Source organism: Aulonocara sp. 'chitande type north' Nkhata Bay, linkage group LG20, assembly GCF_057382095.1.
Source record: "Aulonocara sp. 'chitande type north' Nkhata Bay isolate Kocher_YH1m ecotype deep benthic linkage group LG20, A_spYH_male_GT1.1, whole genome shotgun sequence".
Taxonomy (NCBI): domain Eukaryota; kingdom Metazoa; phylum Chordata; class Actinopteri; order Cichliformes; family Cichlidae; genus Aulonocara; species Aulonocara sp. 'chitande type north' Nkhata Bay.
Window position 1 is genome coordinate 32,251,302 of NC_141363.1, and position 26,758 is coordinate 32,278,059.

Consider the following 26,758-nt stretch of genomic DNA (forward strand, 5'->3'; position numbering starts at 1 on the left):
AGTAAATACCTAAATGCGTATGCAGCAACTCAGTACATTTAGGAATAGGCACCTCATTGATGCCCTTGGTGCCACACCCATGAGCTAAGAACAGGAAACAGAAGCTAGTCTGCACAGGCTCACCAAAATTGGACAATAGAAGGACTGGAAAGATGTTGGCTGATGACTGTTGATTTCTGCTGCAACATTTGGATATTAGGGTCAGAATTTGGCATTAACCACATGAAAGCATGGATCCATCATATCCTTGTGCCAAGGTGTGGGTGTTATTTTCTTGGTACATTTTGGGTCCTTGGTTGAAAATTGAGCTAAAATTGAGCATTAGTTAAACACAACAACATACCCGAGTATTGTTGCTGACCATGTACATTCCTTTATGTCAACAGCATAAACATCTGCTGGCTGCTTCACTGTACTCACAGTTCACTGTACTCAAATGGCTTAAAGTGACCAGATCTCAATCCAATACAGCACCTTTGGGATATGGTGGAACAACACACACACACACACACACACACACACACACACACACACACACACACACACACACAAAGCTGACCCACATCCTGTATTTAATTCTATAAACACCCTATAGAGGCTCAGAGTTTCACTTTGAATTGACATTTGAAAAAGCAGAACTGTTCTCTCTCGGTGTACTATCATTCAGAACTCTGATCATGCATCAGACTGTTTTGCTGTATTGGAACGTCCTTGTTTACTTGAGCACATCTCCTCAGACGCATTGAAAGTCTTTGTTCAGACAGCAGATTGCCGCATCATTCATGGATAATGCTGCAATTACTGAAAAACTTACCATGTAGAGAGGCCAAGATTCAGAAGAATCGGTCGTTATCTACCGATTTTCAGGTAAAGAATTTCTTGCCAGAAAGAATTTTTTAAAAAAGTGCAGTTCTTCTGGGGTTATTTTTGCTTTTCTTTTTTGTGCGTGCCTTTACATCCTTCATTGCTATCTGCACAATATTAGAAGCCTCCACCAAAAAAACAACGACAACTACTTTCTCTTTTAAGTTTTAAATAATTCTTTATACATGAGTGGAGTTCAGCCCCAAAATGTCACAGATGGTTACAGTGTTTGTTTGTGAGTACTGAATTTCAATAAGTAGATAGCTGACGGAAAGAGAACGTCTGAATATGTACTTCCACTTTAACAGGGACCAATTAAGCTTATTTTCAGCTTCGTGTTCTATATTCAGACTCTACGAGCAGGTTATGATTCACGTACTGACCCTGGACTGTCATCTAAGCCCTCTCCCTCCATTTAACTTCCTCAACTTCCTTCTGATTGGCAGCCTCTCACAAACAGAAGGGCCGAACAGCTGGTGGTGTGGCGGTTGGTGCTCACTGCGTGCCTGAGATGACTGAATCAAGGATATTTGCTCTCACTGACATCATACAGAGCCAAATGCAGAAAAATCAATCTGACACTCATTTTTCAGTGTTGTCTGAAGAGTGAGATTACTTAAAACTTTGTTCTTGTTTAATACAAGCATCCACCGCTGGACAAAAAAATAATCAAATGTATGGCAAAGCAGACTGGCACTTATATAGAACCTTTGTACTCAATTTGAGTACTCAAAGGACTTTCTACTACACTGCAATAAAAAATGCATTATTTATGTCTAAGAACTTTTATCTAGCTCTTGATTCACTCCAATGGATATAGCTGGGTTAACTTGAAGCTCTGTGTCTTACCCAAGGATATATAGACACAGACATGGATCAATCCGCCAACCTTCGGACTTGTAGTTGACCCGCTCTACCATCTGAGCTACCTCCAGTAACAGAAGCTTTGCAAAATGAAAACCATGGAGCGTCTATAGCTGAAACACTTATATTTTATATTCAATGGTGATTGAGGACATAGGAGGTGACAACAACACAGCAAATGAGAGCATTTTGAGAAACTGATCTGAAACATTTGCTACAGCAACAGTAAATTGTTCCTGTGTGCTCTTAGTTGGTACAATTTGGACACTCAGGGCCTTCGGCTTTTTTCTCCACACAGGCTTGTGTTTTCTGTACTCTGCAAAATCCAATAACCCAGCAGGAGACCTGCTAATGAAGCTTGGAACAGTCAATAATGCCTCCTTTTCTGCATTAAAAAGAATAAAGCTAATGATGCCAAGTGTCATCATTGCTGTCTGTGTAAAGAAGTGGAGCAAAGATATTTAAAAGAAAGAGTTGGGTGCAAAAAAGCGGTCTCACAAGAGTGATAGATAAAGATGAGGCAGGCGGGAGTGGTCAGCTCGATGTGTCTGCTCCGTCCCTGACACAGTGACTCTGCTAGGGGATAACCACTCCATCATTGGAGGTAATTAAGTATAACAGGAGGGGCATCATCTCCCACTGCCAGCGGCCCCATCAACACTGCTCCTCAAACCAGGCCACATATGGCTGGAGGTCTGGGCAGAGGAGACCAAAGGTGACCTCTCTGTGTGTCCTTGGTTAATTCCTACAAAATGCACCCAGTGAGGCACTAATGTGAGTTGCTTGGCTAGATATAAGTGAGGCTTCATCTACACAGAGGATGAATGGCTTTGTTTGAGATGTCTGATATGCAAAATCAAGCCCTCTAAAAGCATGAGTCATTATACAAAAACAGCAAAACAAGGTCTGTTTTGGAGAACTGCAACACAAGGCTTCTAAAGAGAAGGAAGAACTTGTTTAGAGGCCATCTAATATTAATGTCAGAGTCACGTTAAAGATGAACTTTTTTTCTACCCTGCTGTTAAAGCTATATGGCTGACTATCCTTATCAAACTAAGTAGCGACTACTTCTAAAAGGACATCTCTCTCTCGCACACACACACACCAATAGTCTGTCCATAACATCATTAATGCTGCTCTCGCTGTCGTCTGTGTCTGTAATCTCTTAACAAATCACTTTTCCTGGCTGGACCGACGCCATCACTGACTGGGCAACACCATAAATCTGCACCTCTATACACTCGATGAAAGACAGAGGGGAAAATGGAAAGAAAAGGAGATGGGAAATGGGTGGCAGGTAAGAAGAATGACACTTTTGGAGGAAATTGAGTAGATCAAGCATTTCTTTCTTTCTTCAGACGTGCACAGCGTACTGCAAGGGATACACGTCCACGCTGTGTTTCTCAGACACCAAAGAAACGACAATATTTCTGTGCTAGATTTGAGAGACAAAATTCAGGGATTGTTATTATAGTAGGGGTGTTGAATCCTTTAAAACCTTTATACTTGCACTGCGCACTCTGCCATATCCAATGGTGATTGTATAAGTCCACAATATTAGACTTTGGAAACCAGCACTGAATGACAATCCAAACAGATTTGTTTTCTAGTGCACATGCAAAGTGCAGAAATGTGCAAAACACATTTCTGCACACAAAAACACATTTTTTCCTCAGTGATTCACTTATGACACATCAGTGCAATATAGCTGGTGTCATTTCTTAAACAGAATAACTTGTAGTTCCTTACTGTTGCTGCCCAGACTCTACCAGATGAGATTTAAGAGCCGGCAAGGATGACTTGAAGTTTGATGCCGACCACAGATGGAAACCAACTGGGAGGCAGTGGAGGAAAACAACAAAGAATAAAATCAAAAGGTGTAATTTCCTGTGAAATTTGAGCAACTGTGAAACAGAATGCTTATGATCATGGAATAACAACCCACACGAAAAAAAGGGGAAAAATTGTAAGAATTTACCTCTGCAAGTATTACAGATTTATAAGCTGTGAGTCATACTGTGATTTACTCAAAGTGTCCACTTTCCAGCTTCTCTCATGCAACACAGTGGATTTATTGAATTTCTGTTGTATATTTCCACAGGAGAAAAATACGAACAGGACCCACTTTCATGAGTAGACAGAATATCAGAGACATATAAGTCATACAAGAGAAGCATAAATATTTACTGTAAGTTTTCCCCAAATAGAGACGAGGCAAGCAAACTGAAAGAATTTCAGCAGACATTGAATATTTACAGATCTATTTTTGCAGAACCACAACGTGGCCACATGGATTTTTATTGCCTTTATTGCCTTGAATGTTATGTTTTTTAATATAGTTTGTCGTACAGTCTGTGTATGTGATCTGAAAACAGTTTCATATTTAGACAAGAAGGACGTGACATTTACAGTTACACTCACATTGCTTGTTAGATTCATACATTCATTATATTTATCTTTCAATTGTAAGCTTATACATATAGGGACATAATAAACATAATTCTGTCCTTCACATGTCCTAAAAATAGGTAAATACATGATGATGAACAAGAACACATGATGTATTACACCATGTCATTACTGATTTCACAAAAAATTAGGCCAAAAGATGCAGAAACAATGTGGAAAAACACCCTTCCTCCTTCCAGAGGAGTCCACGGGGTAAGTAGCACAATTGATTGACTCTGCAAGCCTCGGTAGCACCTTAATTGTTAAAGTTGATGAAAGTACAATTAGAAAAGACTGAACAAGTATGGTTTGTTTGGAAGGGTTGCCAGAAAAAAAGCCTCTTCTCTCTATAAGAACATGGCAGTTTGGAGAAAACTAAGTACAGCATATCAGCACAAAAACCTCATAACTACTGTCCAGTGTGGTCGTGGAGTGGTAGATTTGGCCTGGTTTTGGAGCCACAGGACCTGGACACCTTGTCTAACCTGTAACATGTAAAACTTCAGAAACTAAAGAGGATAAACTTTAATTTTACCATAACTGCACATCTTCCTATAGCTCTAGAGTTACTGAACCTGAAAATCCAAACCCTCCCAAATCCCTTTCATCAAAGAAGGGGAGACCTAAATGAGACCTAAGTAGAGAAGAAGAAAGCATGAACTACATTTTATTTGTTTTGTCACTTTCCCTGCAAATTCTTAAAGTACTTGAACATCCATGTGTGCCAGACAGTGTTAATAAGACTGGTGCAGCCTGGGCTGATTCCCACTGAGCCATCAACAAGGAGCAAACAGCAGGGTAGCCCAACAGCGCTGAAGACATCAGATCAATGATTAGAAAGTGCAGTGAAGGTGACAGGAATGCATGTACTGACCAGAAAAACATCAGAGAAAGAAAAACGATAAAGTACTTTAAAAGAGCGTGAAAAATGGACATCAGGTTAAGTGAGGTGAAGTGTGCAGATGGTTAAGTGAGGTGAAGTGTGCAGATGCATCACTTTTTGTTTCATGAAGAAGGAACAAAACAGAAACCAAGCAGACAGGGCACTCAGTTTGATAACGGAGAAAAGCATTTGATACGAGGCAGTCCATGGCCTGATGGCTCCACTGGGAAATTTATTTACTTCTTATCTTAAATTTGGTTCAGTGAATGTTCATCTTCTTCCATTCACGAGGCAAATCACGATCGCTACACATTATTACTGGGGGCATTTTAGCAACATGGCCTCAGCAAACCTGTTATAATAATACATGATGTCCACACAGATTGCCAACCTGGGCATTGAGGATTCACAGTAGATACACAGCTTTTGTAAAAAGGCCTTCATACTGAATGTCCTCTTCAGGTTGATAATTGCTAAAGTATTTCCTGGAAGCGGTTCTGAAATACCATTTTTATTTATTTTAAATAAACACAGTACAATACACTATTATATCTGAGGACATGTAGGTATTTTGTTTAGCAGCATCTCACTTGACCCGTTCTCAAAATGATCCATCCTGGAATGATTGCTGCCTTTTTTAAATACTTCTTTATTTCTTTTAGTGATATTTAGATGCTATTAAGCTTCATGTCACTTCACAATGACATGTTCTGGGAAATGTATAAATAGGATATTCAGGTCTATTGGCTTACATCATTATTTATCTGACAGCGAAGAGCAGACACTGTTATGGAAGGAGGTCAGATGGGTTGGACCCTTCATTAAATGTGCTCATTTAGGCTGCAGTATAGTGTTTGCTCAAGGCAACACACATTTACATGTTGCAGCCAGATTTGTTTTAAAACTGCAAAACCTGGGGGAATAAAATAGATATCAAGTTTGCTTATTAATGAATATACAAAGAGTGTACGGTACAATACTGTGCAAAAGTCTTGAGCCACCCTTCCTAATAGGAAAGTTCTTACTGAAAGAAAATTGGGGCGATTGTGGCTCAAGAGTTGGGAGTTCGCCTTGTAATCGAAAGGTTACCAGTTCGAGCCCCGGCTTGGACAGTCTCGGTCATTGTGTCTCTAACAACTTGGAAAGTCAATGGCACTTATCCCTTTTATTCTTCAACACGGCCTGAATTATATAATTTCTTTCAGTCATCTTCGGGAATAGTTCTCCTGGCGTCTTCTTTCTGTGCTTTGTCAAAATGACACTAGTTACACAGAACTACCCTCACTAGCTCAATAATATTGAGGTGTGGACTCTGGAGAGGCCAACCCCTGACTGATAGCATTTCCATTCTGTGTTTTTTACTGCTCTGGGGTGTGTCTGAGATCATTGTCATGCTAAAAGATAAAGTAGCTGCCAATCAGATGCTTTCCAAATTGTATTGCATGGTGGATGAAAATCTGATGGCACTTTTTTTCTTCATAATTACATCAATTTTGACTAAATCCACAGCACCACTGGCTGTTTTACAGATGGCTGTGACACTCACTGTTCTACCTCTGTCCTGACCTCCTCCATTCATAATGTACGTACAAATTTCAAACTTGGACTCATCACTCCATCAGATCTGTTCCCATGGATTGTCGGGGCAGTTCTTATGTAGTTTGGCACATCTTAGCCTTTTCTCCCTGTTTCCTTTGCTTAAAAATGGCTTCTTGACAGCCGCCCTTCCACTGAGACCGTTTCTGTTGAATCTTTGGTGACCAGTAAATGGATCAAATTAAGGGCCAGATGTGTCTCTCAGGTCCTGTGTCAAGTCTTTGCTGGATTTTGTCCCGTTTCTTAAGGATATGACTTTTAGATACGGTTCATTTGCTGTAGATAGATTTTTAGGCATGCCTCTTCTTCTTTTGTCCTCCATTTGTCCATTTGTCTTCAGATGTTTTTTGGGATACACAGCACAGCATACTGAGATATGCCAGGATTTCAGCTGACAGCTCTTTGGGAATCACTTTCTTAATGTAAAAATACAATTTCAAAAACTGCAATTTTGTAAATCGCCTAAAGATAGAATTTATGATCTGCTCTTTGCTAAATTATTTACTGTGTGTAGATTCAACACTGATTCAGGTCAGTGTTAGATGGTTTAACAAACAAACAAACAAACAAACAAACAAACAAACAAACAAACAAACAAACAAACAAACAAACAAACAAACAAACAAACAAACAAACGAACGAACGAACAAACAAACAAACAAACAAACAAACAAACAAACAAACAAACAAACAACAATAAATGAGTGAAAAAGTAGCCCCTGTCCAAAGAAAAACTCAGAATGACCTTGAAAAAACCTGGAGAACTATTAGACGAAACACCTTTTTCTCCTTGGAAGCAAAATATAAAGAAACTAAGAGTGTCTCAAGTCTTTTGAACAGTACTATGAGTTATGGTACCTTATAATGGAACACTATAGATCATGCAGTTACTCTGAGGCTATTCTGGTTATTCACTTGAATAGAACTCAAATTTTTATCATCAAATCCATTTAATGGCTTCTAATTAAACTATAATAGTAGGATGACTAACCCTCTCCAGTGCTTTTAAATCTGAACAGATTCCTTTTATCACCCACCTCCACTCAGGGTGTGAATAACACAAAGAAAGATGTTAGGTGATGTACTGTTACTATTATGAAGGTCTCTTCAATCCTTATCACGAGCCTTGCGTCATTTCAGTTTCGTTGATTAAAAGCAGGTCATTTCCTCAGGACACCTGGATTTTTAATTCAGAGAGGATGCCAGGGTGTGTTGTGCTCAGGTCAAGACTAATGGTTATGAGATTCTACTTTAACAACATCAAACTTCCAGAAGATTATTTGTCTGGCTGGTTGTTAAAAAAATGTCCAGCATGCATCAAGTGACTTTATTAAAGAAAGACCAAAATATGGACACAAGCAACGAAACTGGAGTAAAGCAAAAGTGCACATAAAGTTTCTTGCAACAGTCGCAACCATTTCCTTTACGGGAACTGAGAGCTGTCTACTTCCTTTACTTCAGATAGAAGAAAGTTTCAGTATTTGCATTGTACGTGGGTGGCACTGCAGAGAGCGATGGATGGTACAGTGCAGCATGTTGCAAAACATGGGTGTGTCGAGGCTCAGTCTTACCCTAACCTTATCAAGATACAATCAAAATAGAATACAGAATGATTTGAGTGGAAAATAGAAATCAAAGACAGAGAAATTTGGCTTCCCCCCCCCCATATTACTGTAAAGTTTGAATATGACACCAACAGATGCGCCTACATATTCGTGAAATCCAAAGATGTTACCACAGTACAGTCGCTAGTTTAGCATGCCAAACTGAAGTCCGGCAGTACAGCTAGTGATGCATCGTCTGTCATTGGCTGAAACTATGGCTGCAACTGCTATATTTACAGTAGCAATAAATCAAATAACAATATGGAAACAATTTCTCTATGTAGAGTTGAAGGGGTTGGAGTTATGGACCTACTGAGCATCAACACCTGAATCTGTTGCTGGCTTAGCAAGTTTGTGCTTATTATTGAGATGCACTGTCTGCAACTTCACTTTTTTTTCATTCACTCTCACAACTCACTGTGTTATTTTTGCTTGCAGCAGGTAAATGCTTCGGCTTGAAAGCCCTGAAAACCTACTATACCCTACAAGCTCAGATGGCAGACAAACACAGTTAGAAAGTGGATGATGAACAAAATGTAGTATTTAAATCACAAAGTGAAACGAGAGTGAGTACTGCACAAACAATCATCAGGTGGATGATAACGCCGATAACGTTCTTACATACTTTATATATATGTACTCTAATTTTAGAGCTTTGCTAACAAATCACATTTTAACAAGATGTTTCCCAATGTGACACATATGGTCATCTGCTCTTCATACAGGCTCCAAATACAAAACAAAACTAATTAAATTATGAAAAATAAGAATCATTCTCATAGATTTTGGACTAAAGTGTTGGAAACACATGCTGATCAATCACATTTGACGATGCTACCACCTCTGCTAAAAAGAGAAGAGGAGAAAAAAGAAAAGAGAAGTAAAGAGAATTGAGACATGTCATCATTTCTATGTGAAAAGCAGGTGTTAATTTGTTCTTGTTGTTCTTTCCCCAAATAGCTGGTTCAGAAGGAGCGTGCATTCAGAGGTTTGATGGTACAACATGCAAATGTTTCTGGGCCACGCAGATGCATGTTCACACACATGCTCATGCACACTCACACAAACAGCTGGTAAGAGGCTTACGCTCCAGTGGCGTATAACAGCTTTCCCATTAAATTCATTCTCTTCAGCTGTGATGGAAGAGGAACAAACCTCAAAAATCTGTGGTCACAACCTGAAACCTTGAAAAAAAAAAAGTCTCTCTTTGAAATGTTCAGATTCTATTTGCTCTCAACTATTACATTTCGTTTTTATACTTTTATACAGCAACAATGGCTCCGATCAACCAACCTTGTCTTTTGTGTTCATTCAAAGAGGTCTGTGCCCTTGATGAATAGAGCCATTAAGAGAAGCCTTGGGGCTTCTGTTAGAGGTCAATTCGACATGTTAAAGTTCCACTACAACCTTGGCAGAGTCAGCTGTTTCTGGCCAACGCAGATAAAGAAGTGCGAGAAGGAAACAGAAAAAAAAAAAAGTCAATTGTCAATTAGGGTGGTTTGTCATCCACAAACAAATTGAATCAAACTTAGGCTGTAATCAGCCATAACCTCACATTGTATAGCTGAGAAAAGAGCAGTTAAAATAGGTTTTCAAAGAACAAAAAGTTTAGCTGGAAAGAAAAACAACACAGAGAGCAGGAGAGAGGCCTCTGGAGGGATGATGAGAGCTTATCTCAGCATGGTCTCCGTCCTGCAGCACACTCAGTACCCACCCTGCTCCGGTCTGTTCTAGATGTACAGCATGTAAAACTATGACAGAAGGAGCAGTCAGCATTTTGCTCTCTATCTTTGCACCACAGCTCACGGCTCTACAGAGAAGCCAGCCTTCAAATTAATCATTTTGACACCTAGTGTTGACTTGCTAAATAAAGAAGTTATGGTTCATACCCTCATATCAATACCTGTCCTCTCGCCGTTTTTTGTGAATGCGCACATCAATAAATTTATGCTTATAAGAAACGCTGGAACTAGTGTGGTGGCTTCAAAATAGAGACAAAAAAGAGGGGGGAGGGAGGTTAAAACTGAATCAAATCAAGATGTAGAAAAATGCACAAAGGCAGCTGCAACAGCTTTTCTACGCTCGTTCCACGCCTTCTTTTACACACACACACACACACACACACACACACACACACACACACACACACACACACACACACACTCACACACACACACACACACACACACACACACATCTGAGAGTTGAAATCACATGCAGTCGAAGCACCCCGCTCTTTCAGAAAGTTAGATTTTCCCATATCCCTTTGATTTTGCTCTTTGCACTTTTGAGGCAGACATAAACAAACAGAAAAAGTATAACTTGCAGATGCTGAAAAGTTCTAACTCCCTGCATACTTCTTATTAAGAGCGAAGTCAACCATTAAACCAGATAAATGACAATAATCTGTGTGCTGATACTCAAACAATGATCACTCTGTACACGTTTAACTGATCTACACCAACTTGCAGCGAAATAAATCGTTTTATCTTTTGCTTCTAGGTTATATTTTTGTTATTACTATAATTATTAGAGAGGGCACACCTTATGCATAGTTACAAGGACATAACCAGACACAATAATCTCACAGCTGCAAATGACAAAAAATACCTGCTATTAAAAACTCAGACGTGACATAAAATTAAAGGAAAAGGTACATGGTATTATTTGAAATAACTTGAATCATTTGTGCCACATGCACAAATGTGTGCAGCTTATGTCTCTTCAAGGTCACTCATGTTGTTGTTTCTGCTCTAAATGAAGTGAACCTGAATGCAAAACAAGCATATCTGAGTATTGAGAGACCGCAGATCTGTGTGGGTTAATCCCACACAAGCATCTGAAGAGTTTACAGAGTTCTCTGATTGTCTTGTTGATGCTAGAGTTCAGAAGAGAATGATTGGAAGGCAGCAGTAACCCAGATAACCATTCATTACAACCAAGGTGTGCAGAAGGTCATCTCTGAATGCAGAAAAGAACAGGAAAATTAGACAATAGTAGACTGGGAAAATATTGCCTGATCTGATGAGTCTGATGATTTTTAATTTCTGCTGTCAGAATTTGGTATAAACAACATTAAACCATAGGTCCATCTGGCTTTGTATAGCATCAGTTCAGGCTGTGGGTGGGAATATGTTCTTGGCACACTTTGGGCCCTTTAGTGCCAAATGAGGATTATTTAAATGCCACAGCCTACCTGGGTTTTGTTGCAGACCATGTTCATCCCATAATTACCACAGTGTATCCATCTTCAGATCTTGCAGCAGTATAATGCGCCAGCTCAAATCGTCGCAAAGCTGATTCGTGAACATGACAATGAGTTCACTGGACTCAAATGGCCTCGATGTTCACCAGATCTCAATCAAACGTTGATCCTTTGGGATGCAATAGAACACGATATGCAGACATCTGAGGAATGTTTTCAGATCCTTTTGAAAGATTAAGGTAGTTCTGGCTACTAAACTTGCCAACTGATACAAGCAGGCGGCACTTGTGGGCAAAAAAGTGCAGTCTACTTGTCTGTAGATCTTTTTTTTTTTTTTCTATCAATTTGAAACAAAAGTAATAAGATGACTCTAAGGTACTTGGATAGCTTTCCAAAGTGAGAAGATGCTACAGTAAAGAGAATTTAAGTGCTGTTATCATGCTGACAACTGAGTATATTACTGCACACAGCAGGCAAACTGGGGTTTTTATGTGGTGTGCTTGAATTCATGTGGATAGAGGCTTTTGTTCCACCAAATGACAGAGATGTGTCTTGTTTAACAGTCTGAATCCAAATGGAAACGCTCACAATAACTCTGTGCCAACAAGGAAATTCAAAGCAATCACAATAGAGCATGAAAAAAGTAAAGGGGGAGGTTGAAAAGCCTGAAACATTAACTTTGAATGTTTCATTAGGAAAGTAAAGTGCTTCGGGTATCCTGGCATGATCTTCGATGCGTTTCTAATTCAAAAGCAAAAATGCATTCACACACACAAAAAGCGAATCTGTTCTTTGCTTCTAAAGCAGAAAAAGAAATCCAATCAAATCATAGTTTGAATAGCTCAGTAATCTGGTCATGGATTACTGAGATATTCAATCTGTATGTTTAATCTGTGTTCCAGATAAATCCTATAGCATTTGACATTTCGATGAAATGTCAGAACTGTAAGACTGTAAGGGTTGGAGCTTTCTTTGCCACTAGAAATCCTAAACTCTTTCATCAAGGTGCTAAAAACATTGCTCTGAGATCTTGGGTCATATTGACATGATAGCACCACACAGTTGATTCACATCTATGATGTAAATCTCCTGTCCCACCACATCCCAGAGGTACCCTACAGGACTTACATGGTGGCTCTGGAGGCTAGTTAAATACAGTGAACTCACTGACAGTTTGAGATTATTTTGAGATCTTGTTGGAAGCAGTTATAACAAGATGAATACGCTGTGGTTATAAAGGAATGGACATGGAGAAGTAGGCTGTGGCGTTTAAATAATGCCAAATTTGTACTAAGGGGCCCAAAGTGTAGCAAGAAAAGAACTTCCACTCCATTACAGCATCACTAGCAGCATAATCTGCAGCATCTTTGAAAAAAGACGGGATAGATTCATGCTTTCATGTTTTTTTTACACCAAATTCTGACCCTTACCGTCCAAATGTTGCAGTCGTAATCACGACTCATCATACTAGAAGTGGTTACAGTCTTTTACTTTCCAATTTTGGTGACCCCATGCAAACTGTAGCCTTAGTTTCTCTTTCTTATTACTTATCTGAGAGGAGTGGCACCCAGTCTGGTCCTCTGCCGCTGTAGCCCAAGCAGCCAAAGGTTCAAGGTGTTGCGCCTTCAGAGATGCTCTTCTGTATATCTTGATTGTAACAAGTGGTTATCTAAGTTACTATTGGTTTCCTTTCAGCTTCTGTCTGGACATTTTCTTTTGCCTTCTAGCATCACGAGGGCTTCTTTCCTCAGAGAACTGCAGCTGACTAGATATTGTCTCTTTTGTTTTGGACCATTCTCTGTAAACCTTAGAGACAGTTTTGTAGAAAAACAAAGATCCCAGGAGATCAGCAGTTCCTACATTGACCAGCCCATCTGGGACCAGCAATCACACCACGTTCAAAATCAGATTAAACCAGGTTGAACTTCAGCAGATTATCTAGACCATTTCTACTTAAATCAGTGCATTGAGTTGCTCACATGTAATTGGCTGATAGACATTTGTGTTAACAACCACTTAAACAGAGTACATAATAAAGTGGCCAGAAAGTGTATGTGCTAGCAGTATTTTGTGTGATATTCGTGTGTTATTGGTAACATTTGTAAACATATGTTTTTCATATATGTTTTTTTCTCCCCCCTTTTTAAAAAAGAAATAACACAATACTCAGGACATTAATATCTTACTGGACAGTGTGGTACTGAATTAACCACGTCTGTTTATTGATGATGCTTTTCCACTGTGCACAAACCATGTTTTTAAAACACTCAATGCTGACTCTGCTTACTTACAGTACTACAAGAACAAATTCTGGAGCATAAAAAGAGGGGCAAGGGCAAGATTTCATAGCAAGGTACATAAATATGAGTGAGTTTACATGCAGAAAGAGATCCGATGTTGCTTTTCTTTTCTTTTCTTTTTTTTTTTTGCTACTTTTGCTTAAAGGCTGGTGCTGATAGGAGCGGGGTACGGGGGACAAGGCAGAAGAAACAGTTTTACAGTACAGTACTTGGTTTTCATCACATCACCAAAAAGGGAGAGAAGCAGGCAAATGGTTGCAGTGTTGAGAAAGAGAGACCTACACATAAAGGGTTTATTTAGTACGTGTACAAGTGGAGTTATTGAGACACTGAACCTGCAGCACAGTGTCAGAACTGAAGCCCTGTAACTACTCTTTCATCTAGACGAGTCACGAAGATAAGAGAAGTGAAATGTGGTCACTCAGGCTGAGATTAAAGGTCACAGAGTCCCACGATAATGACGGAGAGGGAATTTTACCAATGCATAAGAGACGAAAGGGTCTGTAAGACAGTGGGAGCATCAGGTGGCCAGCCACAAATGTACACATTTCTGTGCCTTTTAAGTTAAAATGTCTATTTTTTTCTTTTTTTTCCTTACGTCACACTATAGTATACATATTGTACAATACCCAATAACCCACCACTGCTGGAGACAATAGAGAGGTGACATGGGTCCTTACACTAACATTCAATACTTAATAAACACTGGAAGGGACTCACGCTCAAAGACACGCATACATACATACATACACACACACACACGTCCGAACAAATGGAAAGACAGAGGTATAAATGTTAATGCTTCACAACACTATTGAATGATATACAAGGAACTTCATCTTTAAAAAAAAACATGTTTTTTTCAGCTATATTACAAATCAAGGTTCTTCAAAGCTGTTAAAAACACTGAGAAATAAAATGTACTAACCAGTGGCATTGGTTGCTTGGTAGGATAGTCCTTACTTGTGTGTGGGTGCGTGTTTGGGAAATACATAAGGATGGAGAGAGGGGAAAAAAAGTAGCTGTGTGGTAAGAAAGATAAGTTTGAAGTGGCAAAGGACTCAGTGGTCTTTATAAAGAAAAAAAAATAAGGAAAAATAAAAAAGTGCCAAGGTAAAGTGATTTCAAGTAATGTGTGCTCTATACACAGGAGAGGGAGGGAGGAGAGTTGGGGAGTCCCGTGTCTCCAACGTGTCCACTACTGGCTCTTCCTGTGTTCAGTCAGGCTCATCGATGCCTCAGCGGAAGCTTCTCCACGGGCAGCTTTGGAGAGGAAGTCCACCCACTTGGCCTGAAGTTCTTCATCTTGGGCACTTAAGAGCAAAGTTTGCTGAGTGTTGCTGAGCCGGATTATGTGTTTGACCTCCGTTTTCTCAGCAGCTGCAGAAGGTGCTGGGCTCACCTCAAACCCAGGGAGAGGTACTGGCCGCGACCCCTTTGAGTCCTGCAAAAAAATCGTAAAAAATGAATATAAAACATGTCAGTCAGAGAAAAATTGTATTTCAAAGTTGGTTTCTCTTGGGCAAGCCTTCCTTTGAGGTAAGCGAACCATACTAGAAATAATGAAAATGACAGCTTGTCTCTTCAGCTGTAAAATTTTCCAACAGGCATGTACAGTAAACCCAGCCCTCCTCTCTCCCTTCCCCCTTTTTCTTTCTGTATAATCAGGAAATGCTCATCCAACTCCTATTAATCCTAATCTTTGGAATGGCCGCTTTCTGCGGTCAGATTGGGATATTAGTCTTGGAAATGAAACCCTGGAAGGCTTTAACAGGCTGACTCCTTCTCTGCCATTATGAATGACAAAAAAAGAACATTTTACAGCAAATCCTTAAACTTAAAAAAAAAAATTTAACATCTGAACTGAATTCTCTCAGTTAATTATTTTTAAACAATATATAAATATATGGACATGGATGATGTGTACAGAGATAGAATGCTTGGGTAATCTTTTTCAAAGCAGTCATGTACACCACTTGTTTTACACATCTCATTGGGATGTTATAAGGAGATTTATTGCTCCACCCACAGCCAAGATTTCAAGGAACTGCAGCAACTCTGAGAGCTGAGAGACTTCATCTGCTCAGCGCCAACTAACACCCACTTGCACATCTGACAGCAGTTATACCTGAGGTCAGATTCAGGATAACCAAATCCCCTGGCCCAAATCTACACAGCACAGACAGTGACAGGGACAGCCTGGCACATGCAGGATTGGACAGATTTGACTTGCACACAGTCAGTGATATATCCTGGTGCTACACTCTGCAGATGTCCCGCTCCAATCCGAGGAAGGAGACAGGATATATAGCCAGATGGGCGTAGCAGGAGGATTAGCAGATATATAGGACGTGACTAAAGCACTCAGGTTATGTGTCTATGTAGATGAACTTTTGCAATTTACTGTCCTCTATTTATACGATGCCTATCTATGAAAAATGTGCAAAATTATTTCTAACGAGGGGAAAAAGAAAAGTTAATCAAATATTTTTTTATAATTCAAAGCATGTTGAATGTATCCAACTCCTACCTGTCCGCTGCTTTGTAAGTACAGCACCAGTGGCTCAGCCTTGGTCACAGCAACCCACATTTTCATCCAGCTCTTCCCTTTCTCCTGTACTTGGAGGTGGCCACACAACAGGCAGTTCTCTGCCGTTAGAGAAACCTGTCTCTGAAACACACACGAGACCAATCATCAAGGACTTCCTCATTTTACTACTGAGCTAATTATTGAACTAAACAGAAAAAGATGCGCTTTAAAAAACACGTGTAAAAGACGTATTTATTATATTTTGGACACTTAATCTGATGAGGAATGACAGTGCAGTTCTTCTACTGTTCATCCTTATGTAACAGCAATGTAGGACACAGTGAGATTTGTACAGGGACAGGTGTTAAAGCTTCTGCTGCCCCTTGTCTAACCTTTGTACAGCCTACAGCTCCCTCATGTGGTGACTAATCTCACTACAGATGATTCCCCACTGGGATCCTTCAACAGAGACACGAGAGGGAATGAACCTGAATCACAATACTGTTTCACAGTTTCGTCATCGCTATAAGTGGTTAATGTCCTGTCAGCTTTAAGGTGCAAATACTCCATCCGACTGTACATCTATCCACAGACGGACAGTGGGACAGGGATACAGACACCTGAAGCCGCCAGACTGCGGAGTCAGCAGAGACGACAGATTCGCCTTAAGCCGAGATCTCATTATCATATTAGTCATCAAAAAGGGATTAGCTGATCTTTCAGTGTGAATGTCTTTGCACATGTACGTGTGCAACGTGTGTAGCGGTGTGTGCATACAGCACAGTAACTTAAAGACAACAGTACAGGAGTAAAAAGGCACTGCAGCGCTTTCTACTCTTTGTTGCCAGCAGCACAGTGTGGCTCCTGCCAACACTGAGCAATAACCTATTGGCATGAGCAAATGCAGCAAAAAAACTATTATTCATTATGTGTGTGTCTGTATTTTTTTGTTCTAACCTCAGGTGCAGTTTTTCTTCTGTGTTCACCAGTACCAAGGTTCTCAATGCTGAGGCTGGCTTCGAAACATTCAGGACACACTCGGCTCGTTTTGTTGTCCATCTTTGAACACTTTGCACAGATGGCCTGCAGAAGGACAGAGAGCGAACAGCAGACAGTTATTTGTCTAAAATTTCCACTTGTTCCACCACTTTTCTCTCCATCCCACCAAAAACAACGCCCAAATTTGTCTCGTTCCATCTGTGCTCACCGCTCCGCAGGACTTGCAGTGATGTTTGCGCTTGGTGAAATTGAAGCTCTCGCTGCAGCCTTTACATGTCTGCTTTTCCTTCTCCTTTTTCTTGGAACTCTTCTGGAAAAAAAAGGATTGTGTGTAAAGGCCTTCAGCCTGCTCAGTTTCAGCACAGGCGAAGCAAAAGGAATGTCTGACAGCTTGTCCTGCTACATCCCGTGTTTGTTTGGCTTTCTGTCTCCCTTTTCTCCCTTCTATTAACAAAGATAGGGGGCATACACCCACTCAGACACACGAAAATATCCACACAGATTGTTGTTATAGATACTACATATGTGGGATGAGGAGTAAAATAAATCTCTCCCTGTTTGTATAGATAACAGAAAAACTTTTGATTTTTGAGATTAGCATCATCACATTTGCTCAGCCGAACTGTAATGTATGCTTTAGCATAACAAAAAACACTTTGAAAAACAAACACAGCTAACGAGACTATTGTTATATCTAGCAGCATTTCTTTAAGGACATTCTTCGACTAATTTTCCCTTTTAGTAAACATGAATTTACTAAAGCTCAGAGACGCTTGTTGCCTTTTTGGAAATGTAGTTTTACTCTAAAAACTACAAAAAAACATTGTTCACTGGAACTAGTGTTTGACTTTGTTTGACTCATCCTCTTGGAGTCTGCCCAAAGTCAGTCTCACTCCCTTTTGCATTCACTAGAGAACCATCGACAATGTCCTGAATAAGAGGCAACTACTTTTCTCTCTCTCTGGCTTCTTACAGGAATGAGCTATGCAGCGCACTCAGGAGCTCATAGAGGGATCAGGACTGTGTTACTTTTCTGTAAGAGCATCTTACCCTTTCTTGTAGTCTTTCGCCATCAGAGTCGATGGATGTGTTCGACCAGAAACCCTGAGGAGGAGGACATGCACAGTGAGCAACAGTAGTTTAACCTTGCAGTCAGCCATCTCTACCACTAGGTGTCAGTCTGGACCTTCTGAATCTGGTCCTCTGGCTCGTGTCACTACATTTGGCTTGGGTCCAGCTAAGGCCAACTCAAAGTGGGTCAAAGCACATCTATGATAGTTTTGTATATACTTTGAGTTGGGCTTTCCCTATTAGGTCATGAGAGATCTCTGTGAGAGGAGACTTGCAGACTCTACACGCGGAAATGGCGAGAGCTGTATGTACCCGAACATGACAGGAAGGTTAAGTGAGCGTATTGTCTGTATGATACTACCACATCCATAGAAGGAGAGCTATTCAGGCAGACAAAGGCCAGACTATGACAAGCTTGTTTGGTGTACCACTAGTCTCCCATGATTCATTGCCAAGGATGACCGACTGACTGATCAATGAAGTGCCTGATGAAGGCGGAGTGAGACTGACCGGTGACTCCGGCACATGGTCGTCTTCCCGGGAGAAGGAGCTGTTGAAGGCTTTGAACGTCTTGCTGTTTTGTTTGTGTCGTTCAATCGTGGCCTGGATAACCTGAGAGTCAGAAGAGATTTACAGGAAAGAGAAGGAATAATTATGAGTTGAAAGAGGGAAGGAGGAAAGCCGTCTTTCTTTCTCCTGCCTAACTGAAGAACAAAGAAAGCATGTGTGGTATGCTGACTACCCTGACTGTGCTTCAAACAAGTGACAGCGGCAATGACATCAGAGCTTAAAAAGTATCACGGTCCTAATGCTGGAGTCTCAAGATAACTAGTTGGCTAGTAGTGTGCGAAAACCTTTGCTTCTTTTTGCTTTCCACTGTCTGTAAACTTTTGGAGTGGTACCAAAGCCCCTCCTTAATCTTCACATACTGAAAAAAAACCCTCTGCAGTTTCTCCAGTTGCCCATTCCCTGTTACAGCCTGCAAGATGTATTAATCAGCTTTACTCTGCTGTAATAGGCTAAATGAGCAATAATGAGGGGCTTTATTAGAGAACATAATTCCCAAACACTGCATGAGTTTGTAGAGGAAATCTCTTCTAATTCTTCTTTAATAAAACACAACGACCAAAGGCACAGACCAAAAATGCTGCAGGTACATGAGAGGCACAGACAGTTTCATATGCATGCAAGTGTTCTACTTCAAGTGGGTGAAATTTACCTGAATCCAGTCTTCCTTCTCCTCAGCCGTCCTGTAAAGTTAAAGCAAAATATGATTCGATGATTTCACCCGACTAGAAAATTCAGGCCATCACAATGACTGAATAAATATTCCCAAATAAGCGCAATTCATTGTGCACACAGAGCCCCAAAGAGTGGAAACATGAGAAAATAACAAGTAAATAGGGCATTAAATAATAATAAGCTAAGTTCCCAAAAGAGTTTTGTTCACTGGCTAATTTAAATACTTGTAAAGAAAAATACAAATAATTTTAGTTACAGTCACATTAAGGCTAATGATAAGTTAGCAGTCAGAGTTAGCTGGCCACAAGCTAACCAGCTAAGTCTGTTGTTTTTCTTCAAAATCAAAGAAAAGTGTTAAAGGTAAATGCTGGTATGTAAGCCTAACCCACTGATAGAGTTAGATAAGTGACTAAAACAGTATGCAAATGATCCCAGCAGAGAAAGATGTGTATTTAACATGTATATGTCTCAAAAGTCTAGTTTAGCCTATAAAAAGATCAGTTATCAAAAGGCAAGGTAACTGCAAGCTAGTTTCTGGTTATCCAATTGCAATACAATCCCTGCAAGGTTTTCAGAAACAAACCTCTGGGGACAGTGGCGTGCTTATGTTGTGGCTTTTTTGCTACATATGGATGATAATAAAAACCTTTTTGGGCCATAAAAACCATTTTGATCAGGATGACTATTAATCAAATAGGAGAAGAAATCATACATCGATAAAAGTGCACTTTGAAGTCGGACAAGAACTGCTGCAGACAGAGTGGATGACATTATTGGTTTAAGTAATTCTGCTTAAGTGAAATTATGACTGAGTAACAACAAAATCACAGTGTACCATTCTGAAATGGACAACTGCGATGGGATTACATTTGATCCATTTTGCGGTTGATGGTTGTAACATTCTTGTTTAACATTTGATCCGTTCCAGACTTTTTTGTATTTATTAACAATTTAAATCCCAATAGAGGAGAAAATGGTGCCTAGGCTAAAAACACTGGATTTTTCCTTTAACATCAGCAGCTATTGATTTTGATTGGTTGAAAGATTATATTTTTGAGACTTGTTACTCATGTAAGTAATAATAACACAGTTTTGCATTCTAAAACCATATGAAGTGCTTTATTTACAGAATAACATCTTCATTTTTGTTTAATATTATGTGGCTCTGAGGCTGTTTCGCATATATTTACCTGGCTTGCAGCTCCAGCGAACGTCGCTTACCGATGATGGCAAACGTGTGAGGAAGGTTCTGCTTCACATTCTCCTGCACCTGGGGTCAAAAAGCAGAAGAATGCCACTTGCAGTTGGTGCAACAAGTGAACAGTCACGGGAGAAAAAAACAAAAGCTAGAGAATAGGCTGAAAAGCAACATTATACCTCCATGCCAGCAATGTCAATCCTCTCTCTGACACTGAACTTCTGCCCCATAAGTCGGAGTTTAGGCACACAGTATAGCACCATATTGTTGAACTAGATCAGAGACAGAAATAATGTAGTTGATGAAGAGGACAGATCAAATAAAAATCTTCCTTTATTTGATATTTGTCAAACTTAACAGGGATCTCACCAAATAGAGGTATCGGTCTTGCGCTGTCCCGTTTTTGGCTGACATCTTCTTGATATGTCCTTCTTTTATGAGCTCATTGGCTGGGTTAACTATGTCCTCCTCTCCTCCAAGCCTCTCATAAACCTCCAACAGTTTGTGCATCTTTTCCTAAAAACACAGAGCAACAGGAGGAAGCAGAAAAGCTGAGAAGATACTCGACAGCGAGAGGATAGATGGAGCTCAGCACAAACATTTAAAGGGTAATATATTGTTATCACATACAGTTCTTACTCATTCTTTTTCAGCAAGGTGGAAAGTATATATTACAATTCTTTATTGATTCACAGATGCATGTGTCTGCTTGAGCTGTTTAAAGAACATGAAAGACATCACGACAAGACAGAGGAAAAATACGAGGAGGTTGGGTGTTAAAAAAGTCAGTCAGACTTCCGCGAGCTATGAACAAGAAGGCAGGAAACAGCAGCTTCCTGTCTGTACCAATGCAATGCTGCTGACTGACTGTACCACATCAGCTACTCTCTTATTGGGCAACACATTATCTAGTTCCTAATCAGCCAAGTGGTAGAGTACTGGAAAGAGTTGATGCATAGAAGAGAAGATAGCAAAAACATAAAAATAAAAGAATGACTCAGAGCATCGAGCAAAGCCTTACCATTTTCCTGATTGCTGCATTGGAGTGGTTAGCTGCGGTAGAAATGAGCTCCAGTGCTTCTGTAATACACATACGTGAGTAACAAGAATTAATAAAAACAAATCATCTTATTAATATGCTAAGACTATCAGAGAAACTGATATAAATCTCTAACAAACACAATTGCGCGGCTGTTCCAGTACTACCACCTTAAAAAAACACATACTCTTAACATTAACCACACAGTGTGTTCTAGGCTGGCTTCCAGCCAGTCAAGAGTCTAGTACTAATGCCTGCGAGTACCTGAGTCAGCCATCTTAATCATAACCTACATAAACAGAAGAGACACACAGGCGGGGGAAATGAGGCCAAAACAACTGTGATAAATTGCTGTTCAGCTGGAGAGGATGAGAGAAACCTTTCCACAGACTCCAAACAACGGCGTGTGGTGACGTTAGGGATTAGGTAAATGGATACAGGGATGTAGGAGGACATGAGATAATGTAATATATGTAATCGGTTTCTGCCAGGCTGTAGTTGAAACAGCATGAGGAGCACTCTGACCTTTGTGAAGTATTGTGGTATCATACTAACATCTATGCAGAGACGTAGGAGGCCTATGTCCTACCTTTAGCTTCATAACACATTCATTTAACTAGTTATTCTAATGATTGTCATCATATAAGATCTGGTTATTTTGTACAAGGACTTTTTTTTGCTATACACGTATACCGATCATCTCAGAAGACCATCAAACACTTAAAGTGTACAAATCATCACAGTGTTGATAAATTATAGCAAAAAACCCTCCATAGTTTTATCCTAATCTAACCCTACATATGTAACGCAATAGTGTTCAATATGACGGAAATTAAGTGCAACACTTCGTAATTCTAAAACTGTGATAACACTAAGATATTCATTCTGCGCCATAAGTGGGTTTTAGCTGCGCAGAGTAAAACTAGAAAAACACAGAGGGATGTCTTCAGAGCGCCCGTGGTCTCAAACAGCTTGTTTTCACATTTACCACAAGGTGAAGTGAATTTTGGCTCCTTTTGATCAGTCGAGTGGTTTTGCAGTTTGTGCAGTCGACAGTCGAGGGAAAAGAAGACATTTGCTGTGAAAACAGATACTGGCCAGTTCCTCTCACCTTCCCTCCTGTCCTTGTACAGTTATGGAGTCGAATAACTCCCAAGTGTTCACTGCTGTATGAACTGGACAGGACATATTTTTGCTTTATCTGCACTTTTTTTGTTTAATCTGCTCATGTTCTTTTCGTTTTTTTCCCTAGTGACCTTTAATGATTTCATGGGCTTTAGCTGAATGGTACTTTCTTGTGTTATTTATTTATTCTTCTGTTCTGAATCCATATTTCTGAGTAAAGTTAAACTGTGTCTGCCTTGAGCTGAATACTCATCAATGGGTGGCGTATTTCATACAACAAGCGCATCTTTAAAATGTGTTTTACATGAAGCTTTAGATTACTGAGGAAAGCAAAGACACAGCTGGGTGGATTTCTCTGTGACCTGGAGTTTATCAGTCGTGAAGCGTAAACGTGCGAGTCAGCAGCAATAATAATGGTTTGCATTTATATAGCGCTTTTCGAGACCCTCAAAGCACTTTACAATTCCACTATTCATTCACTCTCACATTCACACACTGATGGAGGCAGCTACAGTTGTAGCCACAGCTGCCCTGGAGCAGACTGACAGAAGCGAGGCTGCCAGGGACACAACGACCAAGACAGACAGAGCAGGGGATCGAACCGGTAACCTTCCGGTTACATGATGAGCTTCCCAACCCCCTGAACCCCGGCAACTCACTTTCAGCATCTTTTCTGTCGAGAGCGTCATCGGGCAACTTCTTCAGGTAGTCTTTGAGCAAGAGCTCATAGCGAGGAATCCTTTGGACTGGCTCTAACATGTGGTGCTGCAACGTCAGATTCCCACACACATCCTGTTTCTGTTGGTTGAAACAAAAAAACAAAACTTTAACTGATTAATTCAGAAAGAAGACTTGTTAAATTTTGGCTAAAACTCCCAAAATTCCTGACAAAACTATATAAAACCCAAATAATCTTTAGATATGTGTGATTGGATGTTCTTTTCCAATACATGCTGTTGAAAAAATGTAAAAACAGAAAAAAAAGGAGCAGAGAGAAACCTGTATATTCTGAACGACACTCTTAAATTGTGACGATCGCTGCGTCCAGGTGTTGACCAAGTCCATGGCCCGGTCAAAATTCTTCACATACTCTCCATACATCTTCATGAATGGAGCCAGTTTCTGGAGGATGTCTCCGATGCGTGGTTTGTTTTCCCTAAAGCAAGAACATGCAAACAAACGGATGATTCCAAAACAAATTTCCACGCCAAGGTTTATATCAAAAGATTGTTGCAGTGTTTTAATTAAATGCAGATTAGTTACTTCTTCATGCAAATGTATAGACAGCTCTACAGATGCAAATACATCAAGTTGCAGCTTTGAGGGAAAATTCCCAAAGCCTATTGGGAAAAAGATCACACAGTTTCCTACTAAAGCAGGGAGGAGGTAATTAAAGGGTTGCTTTAGCAGATTCATTTCACAGATCCATGTTAGAACCAAGAGAGGCTGCACAAGCATAAATACTATAATACTGGGGGCAATTACATCACTCATAAAGAGACACAAACAAAGGCTCATAACTAATGAGAGTAATCTCAAGAATTTTATTGGGGCATTACAGAAATTAATCCTCCTTATGAATTTTCTTCCTAAGGTGCACTTTTCTGACTTGATGTCCTTTGTTTTGTTTGTTTTTTTCAAGTTTATTTCAGCCAATAAATTTTAATGAGTTAATGTGAGGGGAGCCATTATGTGACAGGTCTCCAGAGGAGTCATTATCTACCAAGGGTGGCTGATGTTGGCATAATATCACAGACTGGAAGCAGATTTCCTGCTTATTGTGGGAAAAAAGGAGAAAAAAAATACCCTCAACCTGTAAGTCTTTATGAGACGCATAAATACACACAAGCTAAAATCAGACACCGCTGAAAACCTGACAATAATGACCCCCAACGGCTCATCTCTTCACACCGATACTTAAGGAAAGCCACCGAAATGCCGAGTGTTTAGTCCTCACCATTCATCAGTAATCCGTGTCTTGAGCTCAGGGAGCAGGAACTTATCGTGAAAGCAGTAGATAGAAGAGATGTTGGAGAAGATCCCAGTAATGACGTCCTGAGGGATTCCAGCCTCGGTGAGCTTTGTGCAAAATACCTGCAGAGAAGATATTTGTATATAAAAACTCACGCTAAGAACACAACTCGACTCAGCTCGGCTCTGTTTAAGTAACAGGTATGTAAGCTCAGGCAGAAAAATGTCCGTGTTGTCATATGTATATCTAAGTGTGAATGACATCAAGCTAAGATTACTTTTCTGCAGATCTGCTAAAAACCAGATAAACTACACTATATAATCTAAACTTTACTGATGCTTTTTCACGCCTGGAGCACCAACTCGCTGAAGATGATTTAGTAGGCCAAGGTAAACGGCTATTAATGCGGTGGGTTTGTGGGTATTTAAATGTTTAGTATGTAGAAGGAAGGAAGGAAGAAGAAGAAATAAGGAACAAAAGGTCTAATGAATGATGTCATAGAATGCATGATGAGGAATGTAGTATTCAAAGGTTGGGGAGGTTGACTGTTGGTTGTACATAGACACGCGCTGTAAACTTCCAGGTTTGAGAAGTGAAGTTGATGTGGGAGTGCCAGCAGGCAACTGCATGCAAAATCTCAGGATATCTATATTGCGCTTATTCTCTTGTGTGTTTTTAAACTTTGTGGAAATGTGACACTCAATGACTGACGAATCAATAATTGACTATCAATACTGTTGGCTTAAAAATGTTTCTGTCCAATTAAGCACTATTACAGATCGACTGATTTCACTGGGGGAGCATCAGCGACAGATTCTTTATGTGCAGGTTCAGCTTAAGAATCGAGCACATCATTCGCCATGACGCTTGTAATAAAGTCCAAATCACTGCATCCAGTTTTGCTTCCTTGACAATCGCAGTAACCGGTATGCACTGATGTATCCACGGAAACAAGTTTCATGTGAAAGTTGTAAGACAAAAACAGGAAGTTAACCATAAAAGCGTTCTGCCTTCAGTAACAAATAAACCATAGCTGCTCTGTGATAGGGCAGAGATCGTCAACTCTACCACATGAGCTCAACAAAGAGGAAGGCGACTTAACCACTGGCAGTGAGCACTCGTCATAGATGCGACACCACGCTGCAGGTAGAGAAAAAACTGCAGATACACAAAGAAGCCAAGAGTGTGAGGTCTAACTGGGTGATAAAAATTAAGAGCCGCAATGACTGGTTTGCGACTGAACATCAGCCAAGTATTTTGTGTTCCTGAGGTCCTTTCACTTCATTATTTTAAGTTACGTTAATATAGAACATCTCTGGGTTTTAGATTGGCCAGTGCAAACTGGCACAAAGGCTTATTTTATAGAGGAGATTGTCCAATAGATTAATCTAGAAAATAACCTTGTAAAATTAGAAGCTGGGCAGAAGTCAAGTAAGTAAGTAAGATCACTGAGTTCACATCTTTTTTTTTTTTTAACAGCGCGATTTATCAAAAGTCTCTTCTGAAGTTCTAAATGTTTTCTCTGAAAGAACACAAACTATATTCACTGGTAGATACAAAATATGATTTTTTTAAACGACCAAGGGTAGACAGCTATATCAAAAAATAGCTGTCTAGTCATAAATAGAGCCAAGGGTCAGGAAACACACGCTCTGTTCACAGAATTTAGACAGAAATATAGATCACTGCGTGGTTTGCAACACACGACAACCTACGTGCCTCCTTTAACAAACACACACACGATGCACACTCAGGCTTGCGGTGACGAAGCACTCTTTATGTTGGACATTCATAAATATAGTCCACATGCACACAAAC

General features: G+C 40.0%; 1 protein-coding gene across 3 annotated transcripts in view; it reads right to left on the reverse strand.

Moving 5' to 3' along the window:
• Positions 1–13,627: 13,627 nt before the first annotated feature.
• Positions 13,628–26,758, reverse strand: part of fgd (faciogenital dysplasia) — a 52,460-nt gene continuing 39,329 nt past the window's right edge. For 2 of the 3 annotated variants that reach the window (XM_086277624.1, XM_086277622.1), the window contains exons 6-19: positions 24,926–25,062; positions 23,968–24,124; positions 23,628–23,766; positions 21,826–21,884; positions 21,174–21,320; positions 20,984–21,076; positions 20,797–20,876; positions 19,584–19,614; positions 18,875–18,976; positions 18,344–18,397; positions 17,502–17,603; positions 17,252–17,377; positions 16,295–16,435; positions 13,628–15,208 (exon numbers count right to left, since the gene is read on the reverse strand). In XM_086277624.1, the coding sequence (XP_086133750.1) occupies positions 14,963–15,208; positions 16,295–16,435; positions 17,252–17,377; positions 17,502–17,603; positions 18,344–18,397; positions 18,875–18,976; positions 19,584–19,614; positions 20,797–20,876; positions 20,984–21,076; positions 21,174–21,320; positions 21,826–21,884; positions 23,628–23,766; positions 23,968–24,124; positions 24,926–25,062 (1,614 nt within the window). In that variant the 3' untranslated portion in view covers positions 13,628–14,962. The remainder of the gene's footprint in view (positions 15,209–16,294; positions 16,436–17,251; positions 17,378–17,501; positions 17,604–18,343; positions 18,398–18,874; positions 18,977–19,583; positions 19,615–20,796; positions 20,877–20,983; positions 21,077–21,173; positions 21,321–21,825; positions 21,885–23,627; positions 23,767–23,967; positions 24,125–24,925; positions 25,063–26,758) is intronic. The other variant, XM_086277623.1, reaches the window with a different exon arrangement.